Source organism: Oncorhynchus mykiss, chromosome 13, assembly GCF_013265735.2.
Source record: "Oncorhynchus mykiss isolate Arlee chromosome 13, USDA_OmykA_1.1, whole genome shotgun sequence".
NCBI classification, from domain to species: domain Eukaryota; kingdom Metazoa; phylum Chordata; class Actinopteri; order Salmoniformes; family Salmonidae; genus Oncorhynchus; species Oncorhynchus mykiss.
The window spans coordinates 10,049,830-10,076,684 of record NC_048577.1 but is presented as its reverse complement, the minus strand read 5'-3'; the positions used below and the strand labels follow the sequence as shown (position 1 = coordinate 10,076,684).

At 45.6% G+C, this 26,855-nt stretch overlaps 1 protein-coding gene and 1 long non-coding RNA gene across 2 annotated transcripts in view; one reads left to right on the top strand and one right to left on the bottom strand.

The window, feature by feature from the left end:
- The window catches only part of zgc:92360 (ArfGap_ADAP and PH1_ADAP domain-containing protein), a 33,846-nt gene extending 11,120 nt beyond the window's left edge, over window positions 1–22,726 (bottom strand). Inside the window, exons 1-6 of the mRNA XM_036940194.1 lie at window positions 22,269–22,726; window positions 12,922–13,055; window positions 12,294–12,385; window positions 6,075–6,157; window positions 5,808–5,920; window positions 113–259 (exon numbers count right to left, since the gene is read on the bottom strand). Of these exons, the coding sequence (XP_036796089.1) occupies window positions 113–259; window positions 5,808–5,920; window positions 6,075–6,157; window positions 12,294–12,385; window positions 12,922–13,055; window positions 22,269–22,356 (657 nt within the window). The 5' untranslated portion in view covers window positions 22,357–22,726. The remainder of the gene's footprint in view (window positions 1–112; window positions 260–5,807; window positions 5,921–6,074; window positions 6,158–12,293; window positions 12,386–12,921; window positions 13,056–22,268) is intronic.
- The window catches only part of LOC118938203, a 58,753-nt gene continuing 33,961 nt past the window's right edge, over window positions 2,064–26,855 (top strand). Inside the window, exon 1 of the long non-coding RNA XR_005035450.1 lies at window positions 2,064–2,110. This is a non-coding gene — a long non-coding RNA (uncharacterized LOC118938203). The remainder of the gene's footprint in view (window positions 2,111–26,855) is intronic.

Below are 26,855 nucleotides of genomic sequence, written 5' to 3'. Positions count from 1 at the left end.
AGAGAGAGAGAGAGAGAGAGAGAGAGAGAGAAAGAGAGAGGAGGAGTGAGCTACCTTGCTGAATTGATCCATGCACATCCATATACAGTGACAGACACCCCCACACAGCTACCTTGCCGTTGTCGTGGTAGAGGAAGATGTTTCTGGTGTTGTAGTCTTTCAGGTAGGTGATCTGTAGTCCGTTGGGGTTACCTATCTTCTCTGGCTGGAAGGCTGCGTTGATAGAGTCCACCTTGATCACCGCTTTAGGCTCCTTGGCCTAGAGAGAGGGGAGGGACAGAGAGAGTTAGGGGTGGTGGAGGGGAGGGAGAGAGAGAGTTAGGGGGTGAGAGGGGATGGAGAGAGAGTTAGAGGTGGTGGAGGGGAGGGAGAGAGAGAGTTAGGGGGTGAGAGGGGATGGAGAGAGAGTTAGAGGTGGTGGAGGGGAGGGAGAGAGTTAGGGGGTGAGAGGGGATGGAGAGAGAGTTAGAGGTGGTGGAGGGGAGGGACAGAGAGAGTTAGAGGTGGTGGAGGGGAGGGGAGGGAGAGAGAGAGAGAGTTAGAGGTGGTGGAGGGGAGGGACAGAGAGAGTTAGGGGTGGTGGAGTGGAGGGAGAGAGAGAGTTAGAGGTGGTGGAGGGGAGGGAGAGAGTTAGGGGGTGAGAGGGGATGGAGAGAGAGTTAGAGGTGGTGGAGGGGAGGGACAGAGAGAGTTAGAGGTGGTGGAGGGGAGGGGAGGGAGAGAGAGAGAGAGTTAGAGGTGGTGGAGGGGAGGGACAGAGAGAGTTAGGGGTGGTGGAGTGGAGGGAGAGAGAGAGTTAGAGGTGGTGGAGGGGAGGGAGAGAGAGAGTTAGGGGGTGAGAGGGGATGGAGAGAGAGTTAGAGGTGGTGGAGGGGATGGAGAGAGTTAGAGGTGGTGGAGGGGAGGGACAGAGAGAGTTAGAGGTGGTGGAGGGGAGGGGAGGGAGAGAGAGAGAGAGTTAGAGGTGGTGGAGGGGAGGGACAGAGCGAGTTAGAGGTGGTGGAGGGGAGGGGAGGGAGAGAGAGAGAGAGTTAGGGGTGGTGGAGGGGAGGGAGAGAGAGAGTTAGAGGTGGTGGAGGGGAGGGAGAGAGAGAGAGTTAGAGGTGGTGGAGGGGAGGGACAGAGAGAGTTAGGGGTGGTGGAGGGGAGGGGAGGGAGAGAGAGAGAGAGAGTTAGAGGTGGTGGAGGGGAGGGGAGGGAGAGAGAGGGAGAGTTAGGGGTGGTGGAGGGGAGGGAGAGAGAGAGTTAGAGGTGGTGGAGGGGAGGGACAGAGAGAGTTAGGGGTGGTGGAGTGGAGGGAGAGAGAGAGTTAGAGGTTGTGGAGGGGAGGGGAGGGAGAGAGAGTTAGAGGTTGTGGAGGGGAGGGGAGGGAGAGAGAGTTAGGGGTGGTGGAGGGGAGGGAGAGAGAGAGTTAGTGGAGGGGAGGGACAGAGAGAGTTAGAGGTGGTGGAGGGGAGGGACAGAGAGAGTTAGGGGTGGTGGAGGGGAGGGAGAGAGAGAGTTAGTGGAGGGGAGGGACAGAGAGATTTAGAGGTGGTGGAGGGGAGGGACAGAGAGAGAGTTAGGGGGGTGAGAGGGGAGGGAGAGAGAGAGTTAGGGGGGGGTGAGAGAGGATGGAGAGAGAGAGATAGGGGGGATGAAAGGGGATGGAGAGAGAGAGAGTTAGGGGAGTGAGAGGGGATGGAGAGAGAGTTAGGGGGTGAGAGGGGAGGGAGAGAGAGTTAGGGGGGGTGAGAGGGGATGGAGAGAGAGTTAGGGGGTGAGAGGGGAGGGAGAGAGAGAGTTAGGGGGGTGAGAGGGGAGGGAAAGAGAGAGTTAGGGGTGGAGAGAGGGGAAGGAGTTAGATAGTTAGGGGTGGAGAGAGGGGAGAGAGAGTTAGGGGTGGTGAGAGGGGGATGGAAAGAGGAGGACAGAGGGGTGGTGTAGGGACATTGGAGGGTAAGGTGGCAGGTAAGGTGTGGGATGGGAGGCTGAAGGGGGAGTGGAGGTAAGGGGGAGAGAGGGGTAGGGTGCACCCGGTGGACAAATTGGCTTAATCCCCTTTCAAATCCCCAGGAGGCAGACCTGGACATCTGATGGACTTCAGAACTCTCCAAGTTCAACCCAATTGGTAGGTTTCCATGAGAACGACAACTAAACACTTCCTTGGCTGACTGTGTAAGTAGGCATTGCCTTCCCCCAGGCAATCGACTCGACTCACAGTAGCACCCACACTGCATCACAAACACTCACTCACACATTCACACTCAATCCCCTTTCACTGTTGTAAAATACAAAGTGAAATACTTTCTGGAAGCCAGAAGAGTTAGGTATTAGACACAAAGTTACTTAACAAAGTTTAATGTGACAACTGCAGTACTCAGCACAGGATTGGTCTCTAATTTGTTTAGTCCTGTTAAACTGAGACAGAGAGTTGGAGGGGGGGAGAGTTGGAGGGGGGGAGAGTTGGAGGGGGGGAGAGTTGTCTGAACCTGCTGTATTGTAACGTGGCAGGCCTTCCTGTGACTCAGTGGTTAGGAAGGTGTGTGTGTTGTGTGTCCTACAGGGTAGGGCAGGCTGCAGGCCTTCCTGTGACTCAGTGGTTAGGAAGGTGTGTGTGTTGTGTGTCCTACAGGGTAGGGCAGGCTGCAGGCCTTCCTGTGACTCAGTGGTTAGGAAGGTGTGTGTGTTGTGTGTCCTACAGGGTAGGACAGGCTGCAGGCCTTCCTGTGACTCAGTGGTTAGGAAGGTGTGTGTGTTGTGTGTCCTACAGGGTAGGGCAGGCTGCAGGCCTTCCTGTGACTCAGTGGTTAGGAAGGTGTGTGTGTTGTGTGTCCTACAGGGTAGGGCAGGCTGCAGGCCTTCCTGTGACTCAGTGGTTAGGAAGGTGTGTGTGTTGTGTGTCCTACAGGGTAGGGCAGGCTGCAGGCCTTCCTGTGACTCAGTGGTTAGGAAGGTGTGTGTGTTGTGTGTCCTACAGGGTAGGGCAGGCTGCAGGCCTTCCTGTGACTCAGTGGTTAGGAAGGTGTGTGTGTTGTGTGTCCTACAGGGTAGGGCAGGCTGCAGGCCTTCCTGTGACTCAGTGGTTAGGAAGGTGTGTGTGTGTGTTGTGTCCTACAGGGTAGGACAGGCTGCAGGCCTTCCTGTGACTCAGTGGTTAGGAAGCTGTGTGTGTTGTGTGTCCTACAGGGTAGGGCAGGCTGCAGGCCTTCCTGTGACTCAGTGGTTAGGAAGGTGTGTGTGTTGTGTGTCCTACAGGGTAGGGCAGGCTGCAGGCCTTCCTGTGACTCAGTGGTTAGGAAGGTGTGTGTGTTGTGTGTCCTACAGGGTAGGGCAGGCTGCAGGCCTTCCTGTGACTCAGTGGTTAGGAAGGTGTGTGTGTTGTGTGTCCTACAGGGTAGGGCAGGCTGCAGGCCTTCCTGTGACTCAGTGGTTAGGAAGGTGTGTGTTGTGTCCTACAGGGTAGGGCAGGCTGCAGGCCTTCCTGTGACTCAGTGGTTAGGAAGGTGTGTGTGTGTTGTGTCCTACAGGGTAGGGCAGGCTGCAGGCCTTCCTGTGACTCAGTGGTTAGGAAGGTGTGTGTGTTGTGTGTCCTACAGGGTAGGACAGGCTGCAGGCCTTCCTGTGACTCAGTGGTTAGGAAGGTGTGTGTTGTGTCCTACAGGGTAGGGCAGGCTGCAGGCCTTCCTGTGACTCAGTGGTTAGGAAGGTGTGTGTGTTGTGTGTCCTACAGGGTAGGGCAGGCTGCAGGCCTTCCTGTGACTCAGTGGTTAGGAAGGTGTGTGTGTTGTGTCCTACAGGGGAGGGCAGGCTGCAGGCCTTCCTGTGACTCAGTGGTTAGGAAGGTGTGTGTGTTGTGTGTCCTACAGGGTAGGGCAGGCTGCAGGCCTTCCTGTGACTCAGTGGTTAGGAAGGTGTGTGTGTTGTGTGTCCTACAGGGTAGGACAGGCTGCAGGCCTTCCTGTGACTCAGTGGTTAGGAAGGTGTGTGTGTTGTGTCCTACAGGGTAGGGCAGGCTGCAGGCCTTCCTGTGACTCAGTGGTTAGGAAGGTGTGTGTGTTGTGTGTCCTACAGGGTAGGGCAGGCTGCAGGCCTTCCTGTGACTCAGTGGTTAGGAAGGTGTGTGTGTTGTGTGTCCTACAGGGTAGGGCAGGCTGCAGGCCTTCCTGTGACTCAGTGGTTAGGAAGGTGTGTGTGTTGTGTGTCCTACAGGGTAGGGCAGGCTGCAGAAAAGTATCAAAGCTAAAAGAGTTTGTCTCAGTATTTGTATGATTATAACAGTGCAAAAGGAAAGTATTCAGACCGCTTGGCTTTTTCCACATTTTGTTACGTTACAGCCTTATTATAAAAATAATTAAATTACTTTTTTACCTTATCAATCTCCACACAATACCCCATAATGACAAAGAAAAAACTGTTTGTTATACATGTTTGTAAATGTATAAAAAATACAACATAACACATTTACATAAGTATTCAGACCCTTTACTCAGGACTTTGTTACAGCCTCGAGTCTTCTTGGATATGACGCTACAAGCTTGGCACACCTGTATTTGGGGCCAGGTGTAGAACAGATACTCTCCTAATTTAACTTCAGATCCTCTCAAGCTCTGTCAGGTTGGATGGTAAGCGTCGCTGCACAGCTATTTTCAGGTCTCTCCAGAGATGTTCAATCGGGTTCAAGTCCGGGCTCTGGCTGGGCCACTCAAGGACATTCAGAGACTTGTCCCGAAGCCACACCTGCGTTGACTTGGATGTGTGCTTTGGTGTTGTTGTCCTGTTGGAAGGTGAACCTTCCCCCAGTCGGAGGTTTCTGAGCACTGTGGAGCAGGTTTTCATCAAGGATCACTCTGTACTTTGCTCTTTTCCCTCGATCCTGACTAGTCTCTCAGTCACTGCCACTGAAAAACATCTCCACAGCATGATGCTGTCACCACCATGCTTCACTGCAGGTTTCCTCCAGATGTGATGCTTGGCATTCAGACCAGAGCTTCTTGTTTCTCAGGGTCTGAGTCCTTTAGGTGCCTTTTGGCAAACTCCAAGCGGACTGTCATGTGCCTTTTACTGAGGAGCGGCTTCCATCTGGCCACTCTACCATGAAGGCCTGATTGGTGGAGTGCTGCAGAGATGGTTGTCCTTCTGGAAGATTCTTCCATCTTCACAGAGGAACTCATCGGATCCTTGGTTACCTACCTGACCAAGGCCCTTTTCCACTGATTGCTCAGTTTGGCTGGCGGCCAGCTCTAGGAAGAGTCTTGGTGGTTCCAAACTTCTTTAATTTAAGAATGATGGAGCCACTGTGCTCTTGGGGACCTTCAATGCTGCAGAAATGTTTTGGTTCCCTTCCCCAGATTTGTGCCTCGACACAATCCTGTCTCGGAGCTCTACGGACAATTCCTTTGACCTCATGGCTTGGTTTTTGCTCTGACATGCACTGTGAACTGTGTGACCTTATATAGACAGGTGTGTGCCTTTCCAAATCATGTTCAATCAATTGAATTTACCCCAGGTGGACTCCAATCAAGTTGTAGAAAAACATCAAGAAACAAACTTCACCTGAGTCTCATAGCAACAGGTCTGAATACTTATGTAAATAAGGTATTTCAGTATTTTATTTGTAATGAATTTACAAACATTTCTAAAAGCCTGTTTTCACTTTGTCATTATGGGGTATTGTGTGTATATTGATGAAGAAACATTTTAATTGAACCCATTTTAGAATAAGGCTGTAACGTAACAAAATGTGAAAAGTCAAGGGGTCTGAATACTTTCTGTATGTTGAAGAGAGTGTTTGTGAGATGAAGACAGCAATAAATAGTCAGACTTACATCATACTTGGTGAAGTATTTCAGTGTCCCCTCTCTTTCTGAGAGAACGAATCGTCGGTTGAGGAACTGGCCGTTGTCCCGCCCCCTTTTCATCAACATTCCATCCCTCGTTCCTGTCAGTGACACAGTGACAAGCTTCTCATCAGTGCATATCTGTGTGTGTGTGTGTGTGTGTGTGTGTGTGTGTGTGTGTGTGTGTGTGTGTGTGTGTGTGTGTGCGTGTCTGTGTCTGTGTCTGTGTGTGTGTGTGTGTGTGTGTGTCCTCACCCTCCTCATAGGTCTGTTTCTTCCCTACCCCTGTAAACTCTTTCCTCTCGTACTTCGCTCTGATCCACTGCTCCCTCAGGACCCTGGACACACACACACACACACACACACACACACACACACACACACACACACACACACACACACACACACACACACACAGATATGATATATTAAAAATCAGGAAAACTTCTCAAAATCCCCAGACAACCAAACTACATGAAAGCTCTACACACAAAACGTATATTAACTAATTACGGTCACTGTGAGAACAGCAGAACAGAGAGTTACAGTGAGAGTTACAGTGAGAGTTACAGTGAGAGTTACAGTGAGTGTTACAGTGAGTGTTATAGTGAGTGTTATAGTGAGTGTTACAGTGAGTGTTACAGTGAGTGTTACAGTGAGTGTTACAGTGAGTGTTATAGTGAGTGTTACAGTGAGTGTTACAGTGAGTGTTACAGTGAGTGTTACAGTGAGTGTTACAGTGAGTGTTATAGTGAGTGTTATAGTGAGTGTTACAGTGAGTGTTACAGTGAGTGTTACAGTGAGTGTTATAGTGAGTGTTACAGTGAGTGTTATAGTGAGTGTTACAGTGAGTGTTACAGTGAGTGTTACAGTGAGTGTTATAGTGAGTGTTATAGTGAGTGTTACAGTGAGTGTTACAGTGAGTGTTACAGTGAGTGTTATAGTGAGTGTTACAGTGAGTGTTACAGTGAGTGTTATAGTGAGTGTTATAGTGAGTGTTACAGTGAGTGTTATAGTGAGTGTTACAGTGAGTGTTACAGTGAGTGTTATAGTGAGTGTTATAGTGAGTGTTACAGTGAGTGTTACAGTGAGTGTTACAGTGAGTGTTACAGTGAGTGTTATAGTGAGTGTTACAGTGAGTGTTATAGTGAGTGTTACAGTGAGTGTTACAGTGAGTGTTATAGTGAGTGTTACAGTGAGTGTTACAGTGAGTGTTATAGTGAGTGTTACAGTGAGTGTTATAGTGAGTGTTACAGTGAGTGTTACAGTGAGTGTTATAGTGAGTGTTACAGTGAGTGTTACAGTGAGTGTTACAGTGAGTGTTATCGTGACCATTTGTGAGGACAGATACTCTCTGTAGGCCAGGTGTAGAACAGATACTCTCTGTAGGCCAGGTGTACAACAGATACTCTCTGTAGGCCAGGTGTAGGACAGATACTCTCTGTAGGCCAGGTGTACAACAGATACTCTCTGTAGGCCAGGTGTAGGACAGATACTCTCTGTAGGACAGATACTCTCTGTAGGCCAGGTGTAGGACAGATACTCTCTGTAGGCCAGGTGTAGGACAGATACTCTCTGTAGGCCAGGTGTAGGACAGATACTCTCTGTAGGCCAGGTGTAGGACAGATACTCTCTGTAGGCCAGGTGTAGAACAGATACTCTCTGTAGGCCAGGTGTAGGACAGATACTCTCTGTAGGCCAGGTGTAGAACAGATACTCTCTGTAGGCCAGGTGTAGGACAGATACTCCCTGACCTCACGAGGCTCAGAGTCAGAGAACACTACTGATACCACTGTACCACAGCACTGGGCCTGACCTCACGAGGCTGAGTCAGAGAAGACTACTGATACCACTGTACCACAGCACTGGGCCTGACCTCACGAGGCTCAGAGTCAGAGAACACTACTGATACCACTGTACCACAGCACTGGGCCTGACCTCACGAGGCTCAGAGTCAGAGAACACTACTGATACCACTGTACCACAGCACTGGGCCTGACCTCACGAGGCTCAGAGTCAGAGAACACTACTGATACCACTGTACCACAGCACTGGGCCTGACCTCACGAGGCTCAGAGTCAGAGAACACTACTGATACCACTGTACCACAGCACTGGGCCTGACCTCACGAGGCTCAGAGTCAGAGAACACTACTGATACCACTGTACCACAGCACTGGGCCTGACCTCACGAGGCTCAGAGTCAGAGAACACTACTGATACCACTGTACCACAGCACTGGGCCTGACCTCACGAGGCTCAGAGTCAGAGAACACTACTGATACCACTGTACCACAGCACTGGGCCTGACCTCACGAGGCTCAGAGTCAGAGAACACTACTGATACCACTGTACCACAGCACTGGGCCTGACCTCACGAGGCTCAGAGTCAGAGAACACTACTGATACCACTGTACCACAGCACTGGGCCTGACCTCACGAGGCTCAGAGTCAGAGAACACTACTGATACCACTGTACCACAGCACTGGGCCTGACCTCACGAGGCTCAGAGTCAGAGAACACTACTGATACCACTGTACCACAGCACTGGGCCTGACCTCACGAGGCTCAGAGTCAGAGAACACTACTGATACCACTGTACCACAGCACTGGGCCTGACCTCACGAGGCTCAGAGTCAGAGAACACTACTGATACCACTGTACCACAGCACTGGGCCTGACCTCACGAGGCTCAGAGTCAGAAAACACTACTGATACCACTGTACCACAGCACTGGGCCTGACCTCACGAGGCTCAGAGTCAGAGAACACTACTGATAACACTGTACCACAGCACTGGGCCTGACCTCACGAGGCTCAGAGAACACTACTGATACCACTGTACCACAGCACTGGGCCTGACCTCACGAGGCTGAGTCAGAGAACACTACTGATACCACTGTACCACAGCACTGGGCCTGACCTCACGAGGCTCAGAGTCAGAGAACACTACTGATACCACTGTACCACAGCACTGGGCCTGACCTCACGAGGCGGAGTCAGAGAACACTACTGATACCACTGTACCACAGCACTGGGCCTGACCTCACGAGGCTCAGAGTCAGAGCACACTACTGATACCACTGTACCACAGCACTGGGCCTGACCTCACGAGGCTCAGAGTCAGAGAACACTACTGATACCACTGTACCACAGTACTGGGCCTGACCTCACGAGGCTCAGAGTCAGAGAACACTACTGATACCACTGTACCACAGCACTGGGCCTGACCTCACGAGGCGGAGTCAGAGAACACTACTGATACCACTGTACCACAGCACTGGGCCTGACCTCACGAGGCGGAGTCAGAGAACACTACTGATACCACTGTACCACAGCACTGGGCCTGACCTCACGAGGCGGAGTCAGAGAACACTACTGATACCACTGTACCACAGCACTGGGCCTGACCTCACGAGGCGGAGTCAGAGAACACTACTGATACCACTGTACCACAGCACTGGGCCTGACCTCACGAGGCTCAGAGTCAGAGAACACTACTGATACCACTGTACCACAGCACTGGGCCTGACCTCACGAGGCTCAGAGTCAGAGAACACTACTGATACCACTGTACCACAGCACTGGGCCTGACCTCACGAGGCTCAGAGAACACTACTGATACCACTGTACCACAGCACTGGGCCTGACCTCACGAGGCTCAGAGAACACTATTGATACCACTGTACCACAGCAGTTCACAATGATCTAACAATCAGAGAGAGTTCTTGATGATACTGATGGAAACAGCTCATTATCTGTAACCACGTGGAATGAATAGGTCAAAAATAAACATTCATCCATATTACTGCAAATTCCCAGATTGGATTCTATCACTCCAGTGTGTGTCTGTGTGTGTCTGTGTGTGTGTGTGTGTGTGTGTGTGTGTGTGTGTGTGTGTGTGTGTGTGTGTGTGTGTGTGTGTGTGTGTGCGCGTGTGTGTGTGTGTGTAATATGTGACATTTGGCAGCAAGGAAAATGTGAAGTGTTCATTAACATTAGAGCTGGGATCAGTGTACAGCTTCAGAGACAAAGAGAAGCACTCTCCCTTTTTCCTCTCTCTCCCTCCCCCCCTCTCTCTACCTCCTCCCTCCCTCTTTCCTCCCTCCTCCCTCTCCCTCCCTCCATCTCTTCAGACACAACCGTCCATGTCAAGTACTGCAATCAGCCAGACTACATAATAACCAGATGGGAGGTGTGTGCGTTTATGCGTGTGCATGTGTCTATGTCTATGTCTATGTCTATGTCTATGTCTGTGTCTGTGTCTGTGTCTGTGTCTGTGTCTGTGTCTGTGTCTGTGTGTGTGTGTGTGTGTGTGTGTGTGTGTGTGTGTGTGTGTGTGTGTGTGTGTGTGTCTGTGTGTCTGTGTGTGTGTGTGTGTGTGTGTGTGTGTGTGTGTGTGTGTGTCTGTCTGTGTGTGTGTGTGTCTGTGTGTGTGTGTGTGTGTGTGTGTGTGTGTGTGTGTGTGTGTGTGTGTCTGTGTGTGTGTGTGTGTGTGTGTGTGTGTGTGTGTGTGTCTGTGTGTGTGTGTGTGTGTGTGTGTGTGTGTGTGTGTGTGTGTGTCTGTGTGTGTGTGTGTGTGTGTGTGTGTGTGTGTGTCTGTGTGTGTGTGTGTGTGTGTGTGTGTGTGTGTGTGTCTGTGTGTGTGTGTGTGTGTGTGTGTGTGTGTGTGTGTGTGTGTGTGTGTGTGTGTGTCTGTGTCTGTGTGTGTGTGTGTGTGTGTGTGTGTGTGTGTGTGTGTGTGTGTGTGTGTGTGTGTGTGTGTGTGTGTGTGTGTGTGTGTGTGTGTGTGTGTCCATGCTGAGTGCTGTCTGATGACTGCTGGGAAGCCCAGAGAGCTGATGAAAGGATTAGCGTTGCTGATTACGAGACGAAGACGAGACGACGGTGAAACAAAACGGACGAGACAAGCCATCGGTCCCAGCGTGAGATAAACACAACACACGACACGCATTCAAACAAACCATCACACACACACAGAAAACATCAGGTATCTCTGACACTCATTAAAACATAACATAAGGATTACCTGCCACATAACAGCAGATCATGTTTTTTTGTCTAAAACCCTGGTGAAAGGGGCCAAGACACAAACCACACTGACACCTGAGACTGTTATCTCACTATTTCAGTCACGCTGCTATGAATGAGTCGGGAGACAGGCGCAAGAATGATTCAGACACCGTTGCCCGAGAGCACACAAACAACTATACATACCTCGGCCTAGACATCAGCGCCACAGGTAACCTCCACAAGCTGTGAACGATCTGAGAGACAAGGCAAGAAGGGCCTTCTATTCCATCAAAAGGAAAATAAACTTTGACATACCAATTATGATCTAGCTAAAAATACTTGAATCAGTTATATTGCCTTTCATGGTTGTGAGGTCTGGGGTCTGCTCACCAACCAAGAATTCACCAAATGGGACAAACAACAAATTGAGACTGCATGCAAAATTCTGCAAAAATATCCTCTGTGTACAACGTAGAACACCAAATAATGCCTGAGGTGGAAACTGAGCTGCACTTCCTAACCTCCTGCCCAATGTATGACCATATTAGAGAGACATATTTCCCTCAGATTACACAGATCCACAAAGAATTTAAAAACAAACCCAATTTTGATAAACTCCCATATCTACTGGGTGAAATTCCACAGTGTGTCACAGCAGCAAGATGTGTGACATGTTGCCACAAGAAAAGGTCAACCAGTGAATAACAAACACCATTGTAAATACAACCCATATTTATGTTTATTTATTTTCCTTTTTGTACTTTAACTATTAGCACATCGTTACAACACTGTATATAGACATAATATGACATTTGAAATGTCGTTATTATTTTGGAACTTGTGTGAGTGTAATGTTACTGTACATTTGTTATTGTTTATTTCACTTTTGTTTATTATCTACCTTATATAAACATTTGTTTCCCATGCCAATAAAGCCCTTAAAATGAATAGAGAGAGAGAGAGAGAGAGAGAGAGAGAGAGAAAGAGAGAGAGAGAGAGAGAGAGAGAGAGAGAGAAAGAGAGAGAGAGAGAGAGAGAGAGAGAGAGAGAGAGAGAGAGAGAGGGAGAGAGAGAGAAAGCGAGGAAATAATGAACAAGGAAACATATCCTATAACTAGTCTAAAACACATGACTGAAACTCAATGATTCCTCCTCCTACACGTTAAACATCACAGGAAATCAACCTCTGATGTTATTATGGAACCTATTACAATGTGCACTTCATCCTAATGTCTTTCTAATGGATTGATCATGATAGAGAATAGACAGTGTGTGTGTGTGTGTGTGTGTGTGTTCCTTTCAGTATCCTGCCCTAGCCAGTGCCTCTTTGCCATGAGTCCCCAAAAATATCCCAATCATCACAATGTCATTATTACAATGGTCCCGTTGCCATGGTCACCACACACACACACACACACACACACACACACACACGCGCACACAAGCGCACAGGCACACTTACTGGCAGTCTTTGTGGGTAGGTTTGTAGTAGTAGACAGGAACAAACGCCTCATATTTCTGCTTCATCAATTCGTTCCCATTCTCCGCCATGAACTGTAACACACACCCACCCACACACACAGAGAAAGAGACAAGTTGAGAGAGACAGAACAGACGGGCGGATGAGTCATGATTGCATGTGTCATACCACGTATTAGCTAAACACAGACAATTCCTCCCAGTGGATTGTTTTGAATGTTAAATATGCAGCACGACCATTCATTTCCTACAGGATAATGTCCTATTCTTCAGGATGGACGGGACAAAAGCCTGTTTCATTTCATATTCATGTCAGGTTCATCACGGAGTTATGACTCAGTCATACATGACTATGTATAGTCATGGATTCAGACCTGGGTTCAAAAACGATTTCAAATCTTTCAAGTACCTTGAGCGTCAGCTCTAGCCTGCCTGCAGTGACAGATGGGCGGGGTTTGCCATTTTGGGACGACTCTGTCGGTCTGTCAAGCCAGGCAAGCTCAATCAAGCACAGATAAAGCATGTGAAATGATTTAAAAATAGCAATGAACCCAGAGCCGATTGGATTTGAAGAAATATTGTGATTTGGGTCATTTTGGTAAGCAGCTCACCTTCACTTCCTGGTCTTCCCAGCGGGAGAGGCTGAGGGATTTGACCTTCATTCCGATGTCGGGAATATTCCTGTGGATCCCGGAACATTGAACACAGATGAACACTCCTAAGGAACAGGAGCCCCAACTAGGATCTGATGGAGGGATGGAGGGATGGATGGAGGCAAGGAGGGAGAGAGAGAGAAGAAGAACAGAGAACAACAGAGAGAAGTATGTGGTTTCATTGGGAGTTTGTGGTACTAGATCAAATGGAATACTTTTAGAAAAACCGACATTTCACATCGAAAACACTTGGAATGCTTGCTTTGACCTTTGCCCTCTTGAGCAAGGAGCAGATTCTCTGTGAAGATCCAATGATAAGGTGTATAGGACGTACAACAACATACCACACTACAACTCAGTACAAAGTGCTGGACCACATACCTCCAGGGTAGATATGGAGGCAGTCAGGGAAGAGAAACCTTCCTTTTCATTTAACATTTGTACTGAATGTCTCCCATCTCCCTCGATTGGCTCATACCTGTGTTTACTTTAGCTTGACCACACCCATCTTATCTACCTGACACAGCCTGGTGCAGGGCCAGCTACCAACCAACGGAGTGTGTGTGTGTGTGTGTGTGTGTGTGTGTGTGTGTGTCTTTAACCTACTACACCGTTGTATCCCCTATGACAAAGTCAGCGTAGGCCACAGAAACCCTGCGTGCGTCTACATTGCGGTAGACCTATAGGTCTGTTCTGTTGGAAGTGATCCGGTAGCCTACAGTAGTGTTAACCTACAGAATGTCTTACTGTTGTTCCCTTTCATATCCTACTTTCTTTCATTCTGATAATCACATGATGATGTCTGGAGCGCTGAGGAGGCCTGTTTCACATCTAGATGTGCCTGAATAACCAACACTCATTTCAGACTGCGGGGGAATCAATTTCAAAAAAGATTTGAATGCTACTTATAAATGCATGTTATTGCCCCGTGTATTGGGACCTTTGGGTACTAAACTGGCCTATTCCCCATACATAAATGACATTTTATGAGTGACTTCACGAGTGACTTGGCAGATGCCATTATTAACGTGTGAGTGTAGTCAGTGCATGTCTTGTCCAGGGACTACTGCAGTATGCTGCCCAGCATTCTTCTGTCCTCATGCCATCAGACTGCCACATAGCTAACACAATGGCTACACAGACTACCTATGTTGTCCTTTGTTCTTATTTTTGTACTGTCTCTAAGCACCCTCGCAGAGCCCTACACACTACACACACTGACGCTCCAACACACACACAACCTTTACTAAGGACATGCCACTGACTTTGAGTAAAGCCAGAGTGTCTATGTATGTGGATGACTCAACACTATACACGTCAGCTACTACAGCGACTGAAATGACTGCAACACTCAACACTACACACGTCAGCTACTACAGTGACTGAAATGACTGCAACACTTAATGAAGAGCTGCAGTTAGTTTCAGAATAGGTGGCAGGGAATAAGTCAGCCCTAAATATTTCAACTAAAAGCATTGTATTTGGGACAAAACACTCACTAAACCCTAAACCTCAACTAAATCATGTAATAAATTATGTGAGAAGTTGAGGTGACTAAACTGCTTGGAGTAACACTGGGTTGTAAACTGTCATGGTCAAAACATGTTGATACAACAGTAGCTAAGATGGGGAGAAGTCTGTCCATAATAAAGTGTTTCTCTGCCTTCTTAACAGCACTATCAACAAGGCAGGTCCTACAGACTCTAGTGTTGTCACACCTGGACTACTGTTCAGTAGTGTTGTCAGGTCCTACAGACTCTAGTGTTGTCACACCTGGACTACTGTTCAGTAGTGTTGTCAGGTCCTACAGACTCTAGTGTTGTCACACCTGGACTACTGTTCAGTAGTGTTGTCAGGTCCTACAGACTCTAGTGTTGTCACACCTTGACTACTGTTCAGTTGTGTGGTCAGGTGCTACAGACTCTACTATTGTCACACCTTGACTACTGTTCAGTTGTGTGGTCAGGTGCTACAAAAAAGGACTTACGAAAATTGCAATTGTCTCAGAACAGGGCAGCACGGCTGGCCCTTGGATGTACACAGAGCAGAGGTCAACCGATTATGATTTTTCAACGCCGATACCTATTATTGGAGGACCCCCAAAAAAAGCTGATACCGATTAATCGACCGATTTATATATATATATTTGTAATAATGACAATTACAACAATACTGAATGAACTTTTATTTTAACTTAATATAATACATCAATACAATCAATTTAGTCTCAAATAAATAATGAAACATGTTCAATTTGGTTTAAATAATGCAAAAACAAAGTGTTGGAGAAGAAAGTAGAAGTGCAATATGTGCTATGTAAGAAAGCTAACGTTTCATTTCCTTGCTCAGAACATGAGAACATATGAAAGCTGGTGGTTCGTTTTAACATGAGTCTTCAATATTCCCAGGTAAGAAATTTTAGGTTGTAGTTATTATAGGAATTATAGGACTATTTCTCTCTATACCATTTGTATTTCATATACCTTTGACTATTGGATGTTCTTATAGGCACTATAGTATTGCCAGCCTAATCTCGGGAGTTGATAGGCTTGAAGTCATAAACAGCTAAATGCTTGAAGCACAGCGAAGAGCTGCTGGCTAAACACACGAAAGTGCTGTTTGAATGAATGCTTACGAGCCTGCTGCTGCCTACCACCACTCAGTCAGACTGCTCTATCAAATCATAGACTTAATTATAACATAACACACAGAAATACGAGCCTTAGGTCATTAGTATGGTAAAATCCGTAAACTATCATTTCGAAAACAAAATGTTTATTTTTTCTGTGAAATACGGAACCGTTCCGTATTTTATCTAACGGATGGCATCCCTAGCTCTAAATATTGCTGTTACATTGTACAACCTTCAATGTTATGTCATAATTATGTACAATTCTGGCAAATTAATTACGGTCTTTGTTAGGAATAAATGGACTTCACACAGTTCGCAATGAGCCAGGCGGCCCAAACTGCTGCATATACCCGGACTGCAATTTACAGAACGCAAGAGAAGTGACAATTTCCCTAGTTAAAAGAAATTCATGTTAGCAGGCAATATTACCTAAATATGCAGGTTTAAAAAGATATACTTGTGTATTGATTTTAAAGAAAGGCATTGATGTTTATGTTTAGGTACATTGGTGCAACGGCAGTGCTTTTTTCACGAATGAGCTTTTGTTAAATCATCACCCATTCAGCGAAGTAGGTTGTGATTCAATGATAAATTAACAGGCACCGCATTGATTATATACAACACAGGACAAGCTAGATAAACTAGTAATATCATCAACCCTGTGTAGTTAACTAGTGATTATGTGAAGATTGATTGTTTGTTTATAAGATAAGTTTAATGCTAGCTAGCACCTTACCTTGGCTCCTTACTGCACTCGCATAACAGGTAGTCAGCCTGCCACGCAGTCTCCTCGTGGTGTGCAATGTAATCGGCCATAAACCGTGTCCAAAAATGCAGATTACCGGTTGTTATGAAAACTTGAAATCGGCCCTAATTAATCGGCCATTCCGATTAATCGGTCGACCTCTAACACAGCGAGCTAATATGAATAATACGCATGTCAATCTCTCCTCGCTGAAAGTGGGGGAGAGATTGACTTCATCACTACTTGTATTTATGAGAGGTATTGACAAGCTGAATGTACCGAGCTGTCTGTCTAAACTACTGGCACACAGCTCGGACACCCATGCATACCCCACAAGACATGCCACCAGAGGTCTCTTCACAGTCCCCAAGTCCAGAACAGACTATGGGAGGCACACAGTACTACATAGAGTCATGACTACATGGAACTCTATTCCACATCAGGTAACTGATGCAGTAAAATGTGATTTTAAAAAACAGATGAAAAATAATCCACCTTATGGAACAACGACTGTGAAGCAACAGAAACATTAGCACAGACACACACACACACACACACACACACACATACACACACACACGATAACATACACACACACACACACACACACACACACACACACACGATAACATACACACACACACACACACACACACACACACACGATAACATACACACACACACACACACACACACACACACGATAACATACACACACACACACGATAACATACACACACACACACACACACACGATAACATACACACACACACACACACACACGATAACATACACACTATACATACACATTGAAATGTAGATATGTGGTAGTGGTGGAGTAGGGGCCTGAGGGCACACAGTGTGTTGTGAAATCTGTGAATGTATTGTAATGTTTTTAAAATGGCATAAATTGCCTTCATTTTGCCGGACCCCAGGAAGAGGAGCTGCTGCTTGGTCAGCAGCTAATGGGGATTCACAATAAATACAAATACACTCCCTCCATCATTTACTCACACACACATAACATATACACACATTTATAGACTACACACTCCCACTCAGATACAATCATTACATACGCTGCTGCTACTCTGTTAATCATATATCCTGATGCCTAGTCACCTTACCCCTATACATATCTACTTCTATAGATCCAGTATCCCTGTACATTATAATATGGTACTGACCCTGTATATAGTATGTTTACCTCTATAGATCCAGTATCCCTGTACATTATAATATGGTACTGACCCTGTATATAGTATGTTTACCCCTATACATATCTACCTCTATAGATCCAGTATCCCTGTACATTATAATATGGAACTGACCCTGTATATAGTATGTTTACCCCTATACATATCTACCTCTATAGATCCAGTATCCCTGTACATTATAATATGGTACTGACCCTGTATATAGTATGTTTACCCCTATACATATCTACCTCTATAGATCCAGTATCCCTGTACATTATAATATGGTACTGACCCTGTATATAGTATGTTTACCCCTATACATATCTACCTCTATAGATCCAGTATCCCTGTACATTATAATATGGTACTGACCCTGTATATAGTATGTTTACCCCTATACATATCTACCTCTATAGATCCAGTATCCCTGTACATTATAATATGGAACTGACCCTGTATATAGTATGTTTACCCCTATACATATCTACCTCTATAGATCCAGTATCCCTGTACATTATAATATGGTACTGACCCTGTATATAGTATGTTTACCCCTATACATATCTACCTCTATAGATCCAGTATCCCTGTACATTATAATATGGTACTGACCCTGTATATAGTATGTTTACCCCTATACATATCTACCTCTATAGATCCAGTATCCCTGTACATTATAATATGGTACTGACCCTGTATATAGTATGTTTACCCCTATACATATCTACCTCTATAGATCCAGTATCCCTGTACATTATATTATATGGTACTGGAACTGACCCTGTATATAGTATGTTTACCCCTATGCATATCTACCTCTATAGATCCAGTATCCCTGTACATTATAATATGGAACTGACCCTGTATATAGTATGTTTACCCCTATACATATCTACCTCTATAGATCCAGTATCCCTGTACATTATAATATGGTACTGACCCTGTATATAGTATGTTTACCCCTATACATATCTACCTCTATAGATCCAGTATCCCTGTACATTATAATATGGTACTGACCCTGTATATAGTATGTTTACCCCTATACATATCTACCTCTATAGATCCAGTATCCCTGTACATTATAATATGGTACTGACCCTGTATATAGTATGTTTACCCCTATACATATCTACCTCTATAGATCCAGTATCCCTGTACATTATAATATGGAACTGACCCTGTATATAGTATGTTTACCCCTATACCTATCTACCTCTATAGATCCAGTATCCCTGTACATTATAATATGGTACTGACCCTGTATATAGTATGTTTACCCCTATACATATCTACCTCTATAGATCCAGTATCCCTGTACATTATAATATGGTACTGACCCTGTATATAGTATGTTTACCCCTATACATATCTACCTCTATAGATCCAGTATCCCTGTACATTATAATATGGTACTGACCCTGTATATAGTATGTTTACCCCTATACATATCTACCTCTATAGATCCAGTATCCCTGTACATTATAATATGGTACTGACCCTGTATATAGTATGTTTACCCCTATACATATCTACCTCTATAGATCCAGTATCCCTGTACATTATAATATGGAACTGACCCTGTATATAGTATGTTTACCCCTATACATATCTACCTCTATAGATCCAGTATCCCTGTACATTATAATATGGTACTGACCCTGTATATAGTATGTTTACCCCTATACATATCTACCTCTATAGATCCAGTATCCCTGTACATTATAATATGGTACTGACCCTGTAGTATGTTTACCCCTATGTACTGACTCTGGATATAGTATTCTTACCGCTATACGTATCTATACATACATACAGTGCCGTGCGAAAGTATTCGCCCCCCTTGAACTTTGCGACCTTTTGCCACATTTCAGGCTTCAAACATAAAGATATAAAACTTAATTTTTTTGTGAAGAATCAACAACAAGTGGGACACAATCATGAAGTGGAACGACATTTATTGGATATTTCAAACTTTTTTAACAAATCAAAAACTGAAAAATTGGGTGTGCAAAATTATTCAGCCCCCTTAAGTTAATACTTTGTAGTGCCACCTTTTGCTGCGATTACAGCTGTAAGTCGCTTGGGGTATGTCTCTATCAGTTTTGCACATCAAGAGACTGACATTTTTTCCCATTCCTCCTTGCAAAACAGCTCGAGCTCAGTGAGGTCGGATGGAGAGCATTTGTGAACAGCAGTTTTCAGTTCTTTCCACAGATTATCGATTGGATTCAGGTCTGGACTTTGACTTGGCCATTCTAACACCTGGATATGTTTATTTTTGAACCATTCCATTGTAGATTTTGCTTTATGTTTTGGATCATTGTCTTGATGGAAGACAAATCTCCGTCCCAGTCTCAGGTCTTTTGCAGACTCCATCAGGTTTTCTTCCAGAATGGTCCTGTATTTGGCTCCATCCATCTTCCCATCAATTTTAACCATCTTCCCTGTCCCTACTGAAGAAAAGCAGGCCCAAACCATGAAGCTGCCACCACCATGTTTGACAGTGGGGATGGTGTGTTCAGCTGTGTTGCTTTTACGTCAAACATAACGTTTTGCATTGTTGCCAAAAAGTTCAATTTTGGTTTCATCTGACCAGAGCACCTTCTTCCACATGTTTGGTGTGTCTCCCAGGTGGCTTGTGGCAAACTTTAAACAACACTTTTTATGGATATCTTTAAGAAATGGCTTTCTTCTTGCCACTCTTCCATAAAGGCCAGATTTGTGCAATATATGGATGATTGTTGTCCTATGGACAGAGTCTCCCACCTCAGCTGTAGATCTCTGCAGTTCATCCAGAGTGATCATGGGCCTCTTGGCTGCATCTCTGATCAGTCTTCTCCTTGTATGAGCTGAAAGTTTAGAGGGACGGCCAGGTCTTGGTAGATTTGCAGTGGTCTGATACTCCTTCCATTTCAATATTATCGCTTGCACAGTGCTCCTTGGGATGTTTAAAACTTGGGAAATCTTTTTGTATCCAAATTCGGCTTTAAACTTCTTCACAACAGTATCTCGGACCTTCCTGGTGTGTTCCTTGTTCTTCATTATGCTCTCTGCGCTTTTAACGGACCTCTGAGACTATCACAGTGCAGGTGCATTTATACGGAGACTTGATTACACACAGGTGGATTGTATTTATCATCATTAGTCATTTAGGTCAACATTGGATCATTCAGAGATCCTCACTGGACTTCTGGAGAGAGTTTGCTGCACTGAAAGTAAAGGGGCTGAATAATTCTGCACGCCCAATTTTTCAGTTTTTGATTTGTTATAAAAGTTTGAAATATCCAATAAATGTCGTTCCACTTCATGATTGTGTCCCACTTGTTGTTGATTCTTCACAAAAAAATACAGTTTTATATCTTTATGTTTGAAGCCTGAAATGTGGCAAAAGGTCGCAAAATTCAAGGGGGCCGAATACTTTCGCAAGGCACTGTATCTTGCCTCCCTGCCTTTGACAAAGTGGGCACTGCTTATCACAGACAGGCATCAGCGCTCACCTAAAAAGCCCATAATTATGCCATTGGTTATAATATGTCATTGTTTTTGGGCAGAATTATGTGAGGTCTTATGTGTTGTTGGAGGTGGGTCTTGGTCAGTTTAGCTCAGAAAAGCCACCCTCGCTTATCGCCATGCATATGCGGCCACCTAATCCTGCCTAATGAGCGGGCCGGTGTTGTGCCGAAAATCTCCCCCCTGCCAGAATTCTGCCCCCTTCCCGTTCTTCATTGCTGCAACTTGCTAGTTGAGATTTCTGCTTTTCACTCCATTGTCAGTTTAGCCTACATTTCACGGATCTTAGTAGCAGAAAGCAGTTTTGTCTGCGGTTTTTGGGTTTGGCTATTTGTTTCAAGTGTCTGTGGCGGTTCTAGCTTGTATGGCGCCCTGGGAGAACTCCCCGTTCAGCGCCCGCCCACACCCCGGGGCGGCAAGATGCCGCTCTACTCCCTCCTCTATGTTTAATATAACACACATATATGAATTATTCATTTCGGTTGCCTTTCGGTTGCCAACGTGAAGTTGGTTCTATAGAAGTATTTGACTCTGATGTGTGCCACCGAAAGTATTTGACTCTAACCACAAAATTAAGGAAAATAGAAGGGGGGAGGGGGTTCTGGCAGGGGGGAGATTTTCGGCACAACACCTGTTCAGCTCCTAACATTAACCCCTAACAAATAGAGCTAGCTAACATTAGCCACAACAAATTGGAATTCGTAACATGTCATAAATTTAGCAAATTCGTAAAATATTGTACAAATTGCATTTCAGAACATATTGACGAATTGCAATGCGTAACATACCATACGAAATGGAGACGGACATCCACAAATGCATACGAAACATAACATATCATACTAAATGGTGTTTCGGATTTAAGTACAGAATAATACGAAACGCTCTGAGACCACGTTGCAGACTGAAGCCCACATAAATACATACTTTTGGAAACAATATCCTTACATTTCTGAACCAACGTCTCGTGTAAGGCCAGATTCTGGTTCACCGTTAGGTTACAAATGAAAAGTCGATTTAATATGCAAGTAGGCCTATTCTGCTCCTAACATTCCCAGAGCAACTCAAATAGACCTAAATAGGCTAAAGGTATTTTTCTACCTATACATGTCAGGACCTGTTGCATGCCAACTCCCACCCTCTCTCATCTAGAACGTCTAGGCTAGAAGGTTCTTTGCAGCAAAGTTATAACATCAGCATCACATTTCAACTTACCAGGCGCACCACAGTCTGCGCACGCGTCGTTCCCTGGCTTTTGAATTATAATTTTCAAGAGACGAGAAACTCTCTCGTTCCCAGGCATTTCCAATCCTTTAAATCAGTCCTGAACCGAGAAGACAACCGAAAAATCACAGCATTAAAGTGTGTCTTCGGGTGGGTCCTCGGCTCCCTACACACGCAGGCGGTAGCCTAGACGAGAGGATGAGGAGGTATGTCAGGCTCAACTGAAAGAAGAAGATAAATAAACTTCCACTCAAATCGATTCTTCCGTTCGGTCCATTCAGTGAAACACTTGCATGGTTCTCACCGCCCAACCTGAGTTTTGTGCGAACTCCCTGTCCTTGATAAAAAAAGGATTTGTCACAACTTGTTGTTGGTTGAGCCTCTCTCTCCGACACCTTTCAGGGAGGGTGTGTGTGAGGGGAGGGAGCCTAACCTACACTCGGAAGTGAACTGCTGGTTTTGTTCAGACTTGCTGTTCCGCATAATTGTACGGTGCTCAATCAGATAACAAAATGACTGTTCTCTAAAGGTTGTAGTACCATATTCCACCGCTAGATGGTAGCAGTCCACCAGCAAGGAGAAGTCAGCGCATAGCTCAGTAGCGCTCCAAGGAAACCAAATAATGTTGAGTGTGTGTGGATGCGTTGTCCTTTTAAGTCGCTGTTTCGTATTGAGTGTAGGCTATTACAGGACCTTGTACTCTCTATTGCTCCTCTGACCTGTCCTTGCACCCTATCGATCGAAAAGTGTGGTCAGAAGATTTGTGTGTGTGGGGGGGGGGGGGGGCTCTCCATGGCGCTGAATCAAGCGTGATGGAATCCCAGGACAGTGTTGGAGAAGCTACTCTGAAAATACAATTTACCAAGCTACAAAATAGGCTACTTCCCACTGGAAAAAGTTAAGATTCACTAAATTTACCCTTAATATGAAAAATATGACATACTTATCTTAAGTTACTTTGAAAAAGTAGTTTACATCCAAACTACTTCTTGAAAAATTGTCATATCTAAATCTGAAATGTCATAGACTACAAATTGCAAGAACAAATCCCTCTGGGGTCAAATGTTCCCATAGTCTATTAAACACAAAAACTGTTCTTAGGCAGGTCTTATGCTGAAACATAAACAACATGATTCCCTACCTCACACATATTTCATTTAGCACCTCTGGGGTTTGTGGTATATGGCCAATATCAGCCTTGTGTTGTGGGTAAGAACAGCCCTTAGCAGTGGTATATGGTCAATATCTGCCTTGTGTCGTGGGTAAGAACAGCCCTTAGCAGTGGTATATGGCCAATATCTGCCTTGTGTCGTGGGTAAGAACAGCCCTTAGCAGTGGTATATGGCCAATATCTACCTTGTGTCGTGGGTAAGAACAGCCCTTAGCAGTGGTATATGGCCAATATCTGCCTTGTGTTGTGGGTAAGAACAGCCCTTAGCAGTGGTATATGGCCAATATCTGCCTTGTGTTGTGGGTAAGAACAGCCCTTAGCAGTGGTATATGGCCAATATCTGCCTTGTGTCGTGGGTAAGAACAGCCCTTAGCAGTGGTATATGGCCAATATCTGCCTTGTGTCGTGGGTAAGAACAGCCCTTAGCAGTGGTATATGGCCAATATCTGCCTTGTGTTGTGGGTAAGAACAGCCCTTAGCAGTGGTATATGGCCAATATCTGCCTTGTGTTGTGGGTAAGAACAGCCCTTAGCAGTGGTATATGGCCAATATCTGCCTTGTGTCGTGGGTAAGAACAGCCCTTAGCAGTGGTATATGGCCAATATCTGCCTTGTGTCGTGGGTAAGAACAGCCCTTAGCAGTGGCATATCGCTTAATTAACTACTGAAAACACTACTTAGATTTGAATTTAGTTCAACTACCACCAAGCTATTACCAAATGTAGTTACTAGTTGAACTACATGACTTCTCCCCAACACTGCCAAGAGCCATCCATGGCTCACATAGCCATCTGCCCCACCAATCCCAATGTATGTTCATGCACAAATGTATGTGAGGGACAGTCATAATACTGGGTATATTATAAGATGTAACAAATACATTGTATTATACATGGTTATGTTGGCTGACAACCTTATGCCTTTATTGGTATTGAAAGTAAAGAATTAAATCTAGCCTCTTGCTTTTGTTCAATCTGCCCCATGTGCCAAAGCACATTACAGCAAAAAAAAAAAAGTTGAAAGTTGTTTTGTTGTGTCTATACAGAGCCACTGGAGTAACTAATGGTTATTTTAAGTGCCGTGGTGAATTTATTTTATTTGTTGTGCAACATTTGTTATCGTTGAGCAGGAGGCGTCATGGCAATAAGTGAGACAAATGGGTTTCATTTAACGGCTAGATGAGCAAACCGGGCTTGACGTGACTTTGTTCTACCACACCGGTTTTCCACGGTGACAGCAAACGCTAATGTTCACCACGGCCCGTTACCGAAAGCTCATTTGTGAGAAACGGGACTGAGTATAGGCTAACGTTTTATCTTCGAGCCGCTGCCGCCCTCTGGAATGTAGAACGGGATTTAGATTTTAGATTCAGACTCTTAACAATTCTTCTTACAGTTCTGGAATGGGCGGCCAGTAATAAACTGGTCCTGAACATCTCTAAAAACTAACAGCATTGTATTTGGTACAAATCCTTCCCTAAGTTCTAGACCTCAGATGAATCTGGTAATGAAGGGTGTGGATGTTGAACAAGTTGAGGAGACTAAATTACTTGCCGTTACCTTAGATTGTAAACTGTCACGGTCAAAACAGACAGATTCAATGGTAGTAAAGATGGAGAGGTCTGTCCTTAATAAAGAGATGCTCTGCTTTTTTGACACCACACTCCACAAAGTAAGTCCTGCAGGCTCCAGTTGTATCTTATTGTGATTATTGTCCAGTCGCGTGGTTGAGTGCTGCAAAGAAATACCTAGTTAAACTGCAGGTGGCCCATAACAGAGCAACACGTCTTGCTCTTCATTGTAATCAATCAAATGTATTTATAAAGCCCTTCTTACATCAGCTGATGTCACAATGTGCTGTACAGAAACCCAGCCTAAAACCCCAAACAGCAAGCAATGCAGGTGTAGAAGCACTGTGGCTAGGAAAAACTCCCTAGAAAGGCAGGTACCTAGGAAGAAACCTAGAGAGGAACCAGGCTATGAGGGGTGGCCAGTCCTCTTCTGGCTGTGCCGGGTGGAGATTATAACAGAACATGGCCAAGATTTTCAAATGTTCATAAATGACCAGCAGGGTCAAATAATAATAACCACAGTGGTTGTAGAGGGTGCAACAGGTCAGCACCTCAGGAGTAAATGTCAGTTGGTTTTTCATAGCCGATCATTAAGAGTTAGAGACAGCAGGTGCGGTGGAGAGAGAGAGTCTAAAACAGCAGGTCTGGGACAGGCAGCACGTCTGGTGAACAGGTCAGGATTCCATAGCAGCAGGGAGAACAGTTGAAACTGGAGCAGTAGCACGACTAGGTGGACTGGGGACAGCAAGGAGGTAGTCCTGAGGCATGGTCCTAGGGCTCAGGTCCTCTGAGAGAAGAGAGAAAGAGAGGAAGAGAGAGAGAGAGAATTAGAGGGAGCATACTTAAATTCACACAGGACACCGGATAAGACAGGAGAAATACTTCAGATATAACAGACTGACCCTAGCCCCCCCATAAACTATTGCACCATAAATACTGGAGGCTGAGACAGGAGGGGTCGGGAGACACTGTGGCCCCGTCCAACGATACCCTGTCCGATGCCCACTTTGCCAAAGTACAGCCCCCACACCACTAGAAGGTATAGCCCACAAAGATCTCCCCCACGGTACGACCACGAGGGGGGTGCCAACCTGGACAGGAAGATCACATCAGTGACTCAACCCACTCAAGTGATGCACCCCTCCTAGGGACAGCATGGAAGAGCACCAGTAAGCCAGTGACTCAGCCCCCGTAATAGGGTTAGAGGCAGATAATCCCAGTGGAGAGAGAATCCCAGTGGAGAGAGGAGAACCGGCCAGGCAGAGACAGCAAGGGCGGTTCGTCGCTCCAGTGCCTTTCCGTTCACCTTCACACTCCTGGGCCAGACTACACTCAATCATAGGACCTAATCAGAGGGCTAATATTAATACTATGCATGCCAGTCTCTCTTAGCTAAGAGTTGAGGAGAGACTGCATGCCAGTCTCTCTTAGCTAAGAGTTGAGGAGAGACTGGCTGAGTCACTTCTTGTTTTTATAAGAAACAATAATGTGTAGGAAAATTCCAAATTGTTAGCATAGTCCACTTACACACAGCACTGGCACACACACTTACCTTACCCGGCATGCCACAAGGGGTCTTTTCACAGTCCCCAGGTCCAGAACAAATTCAAAGAAAAGTACAGTATTATAGAGAGCCAGGAGTGCCTGGAGCTCCCTTCCATCTTATACACAGTATTATAGAGAGCCAGGAGTGCATGGAGCTCCCTTCCATCTTATACACAGTATTATAGAGAGCCAGGAGTGCCTGGAGCTCCCTTCCATCTTATACACAGTATTATAGAGAGCCAGGAGTGCCTGGAGCTCCCTTCCATCTTATACAGAGTATTATAGAGAGCCAG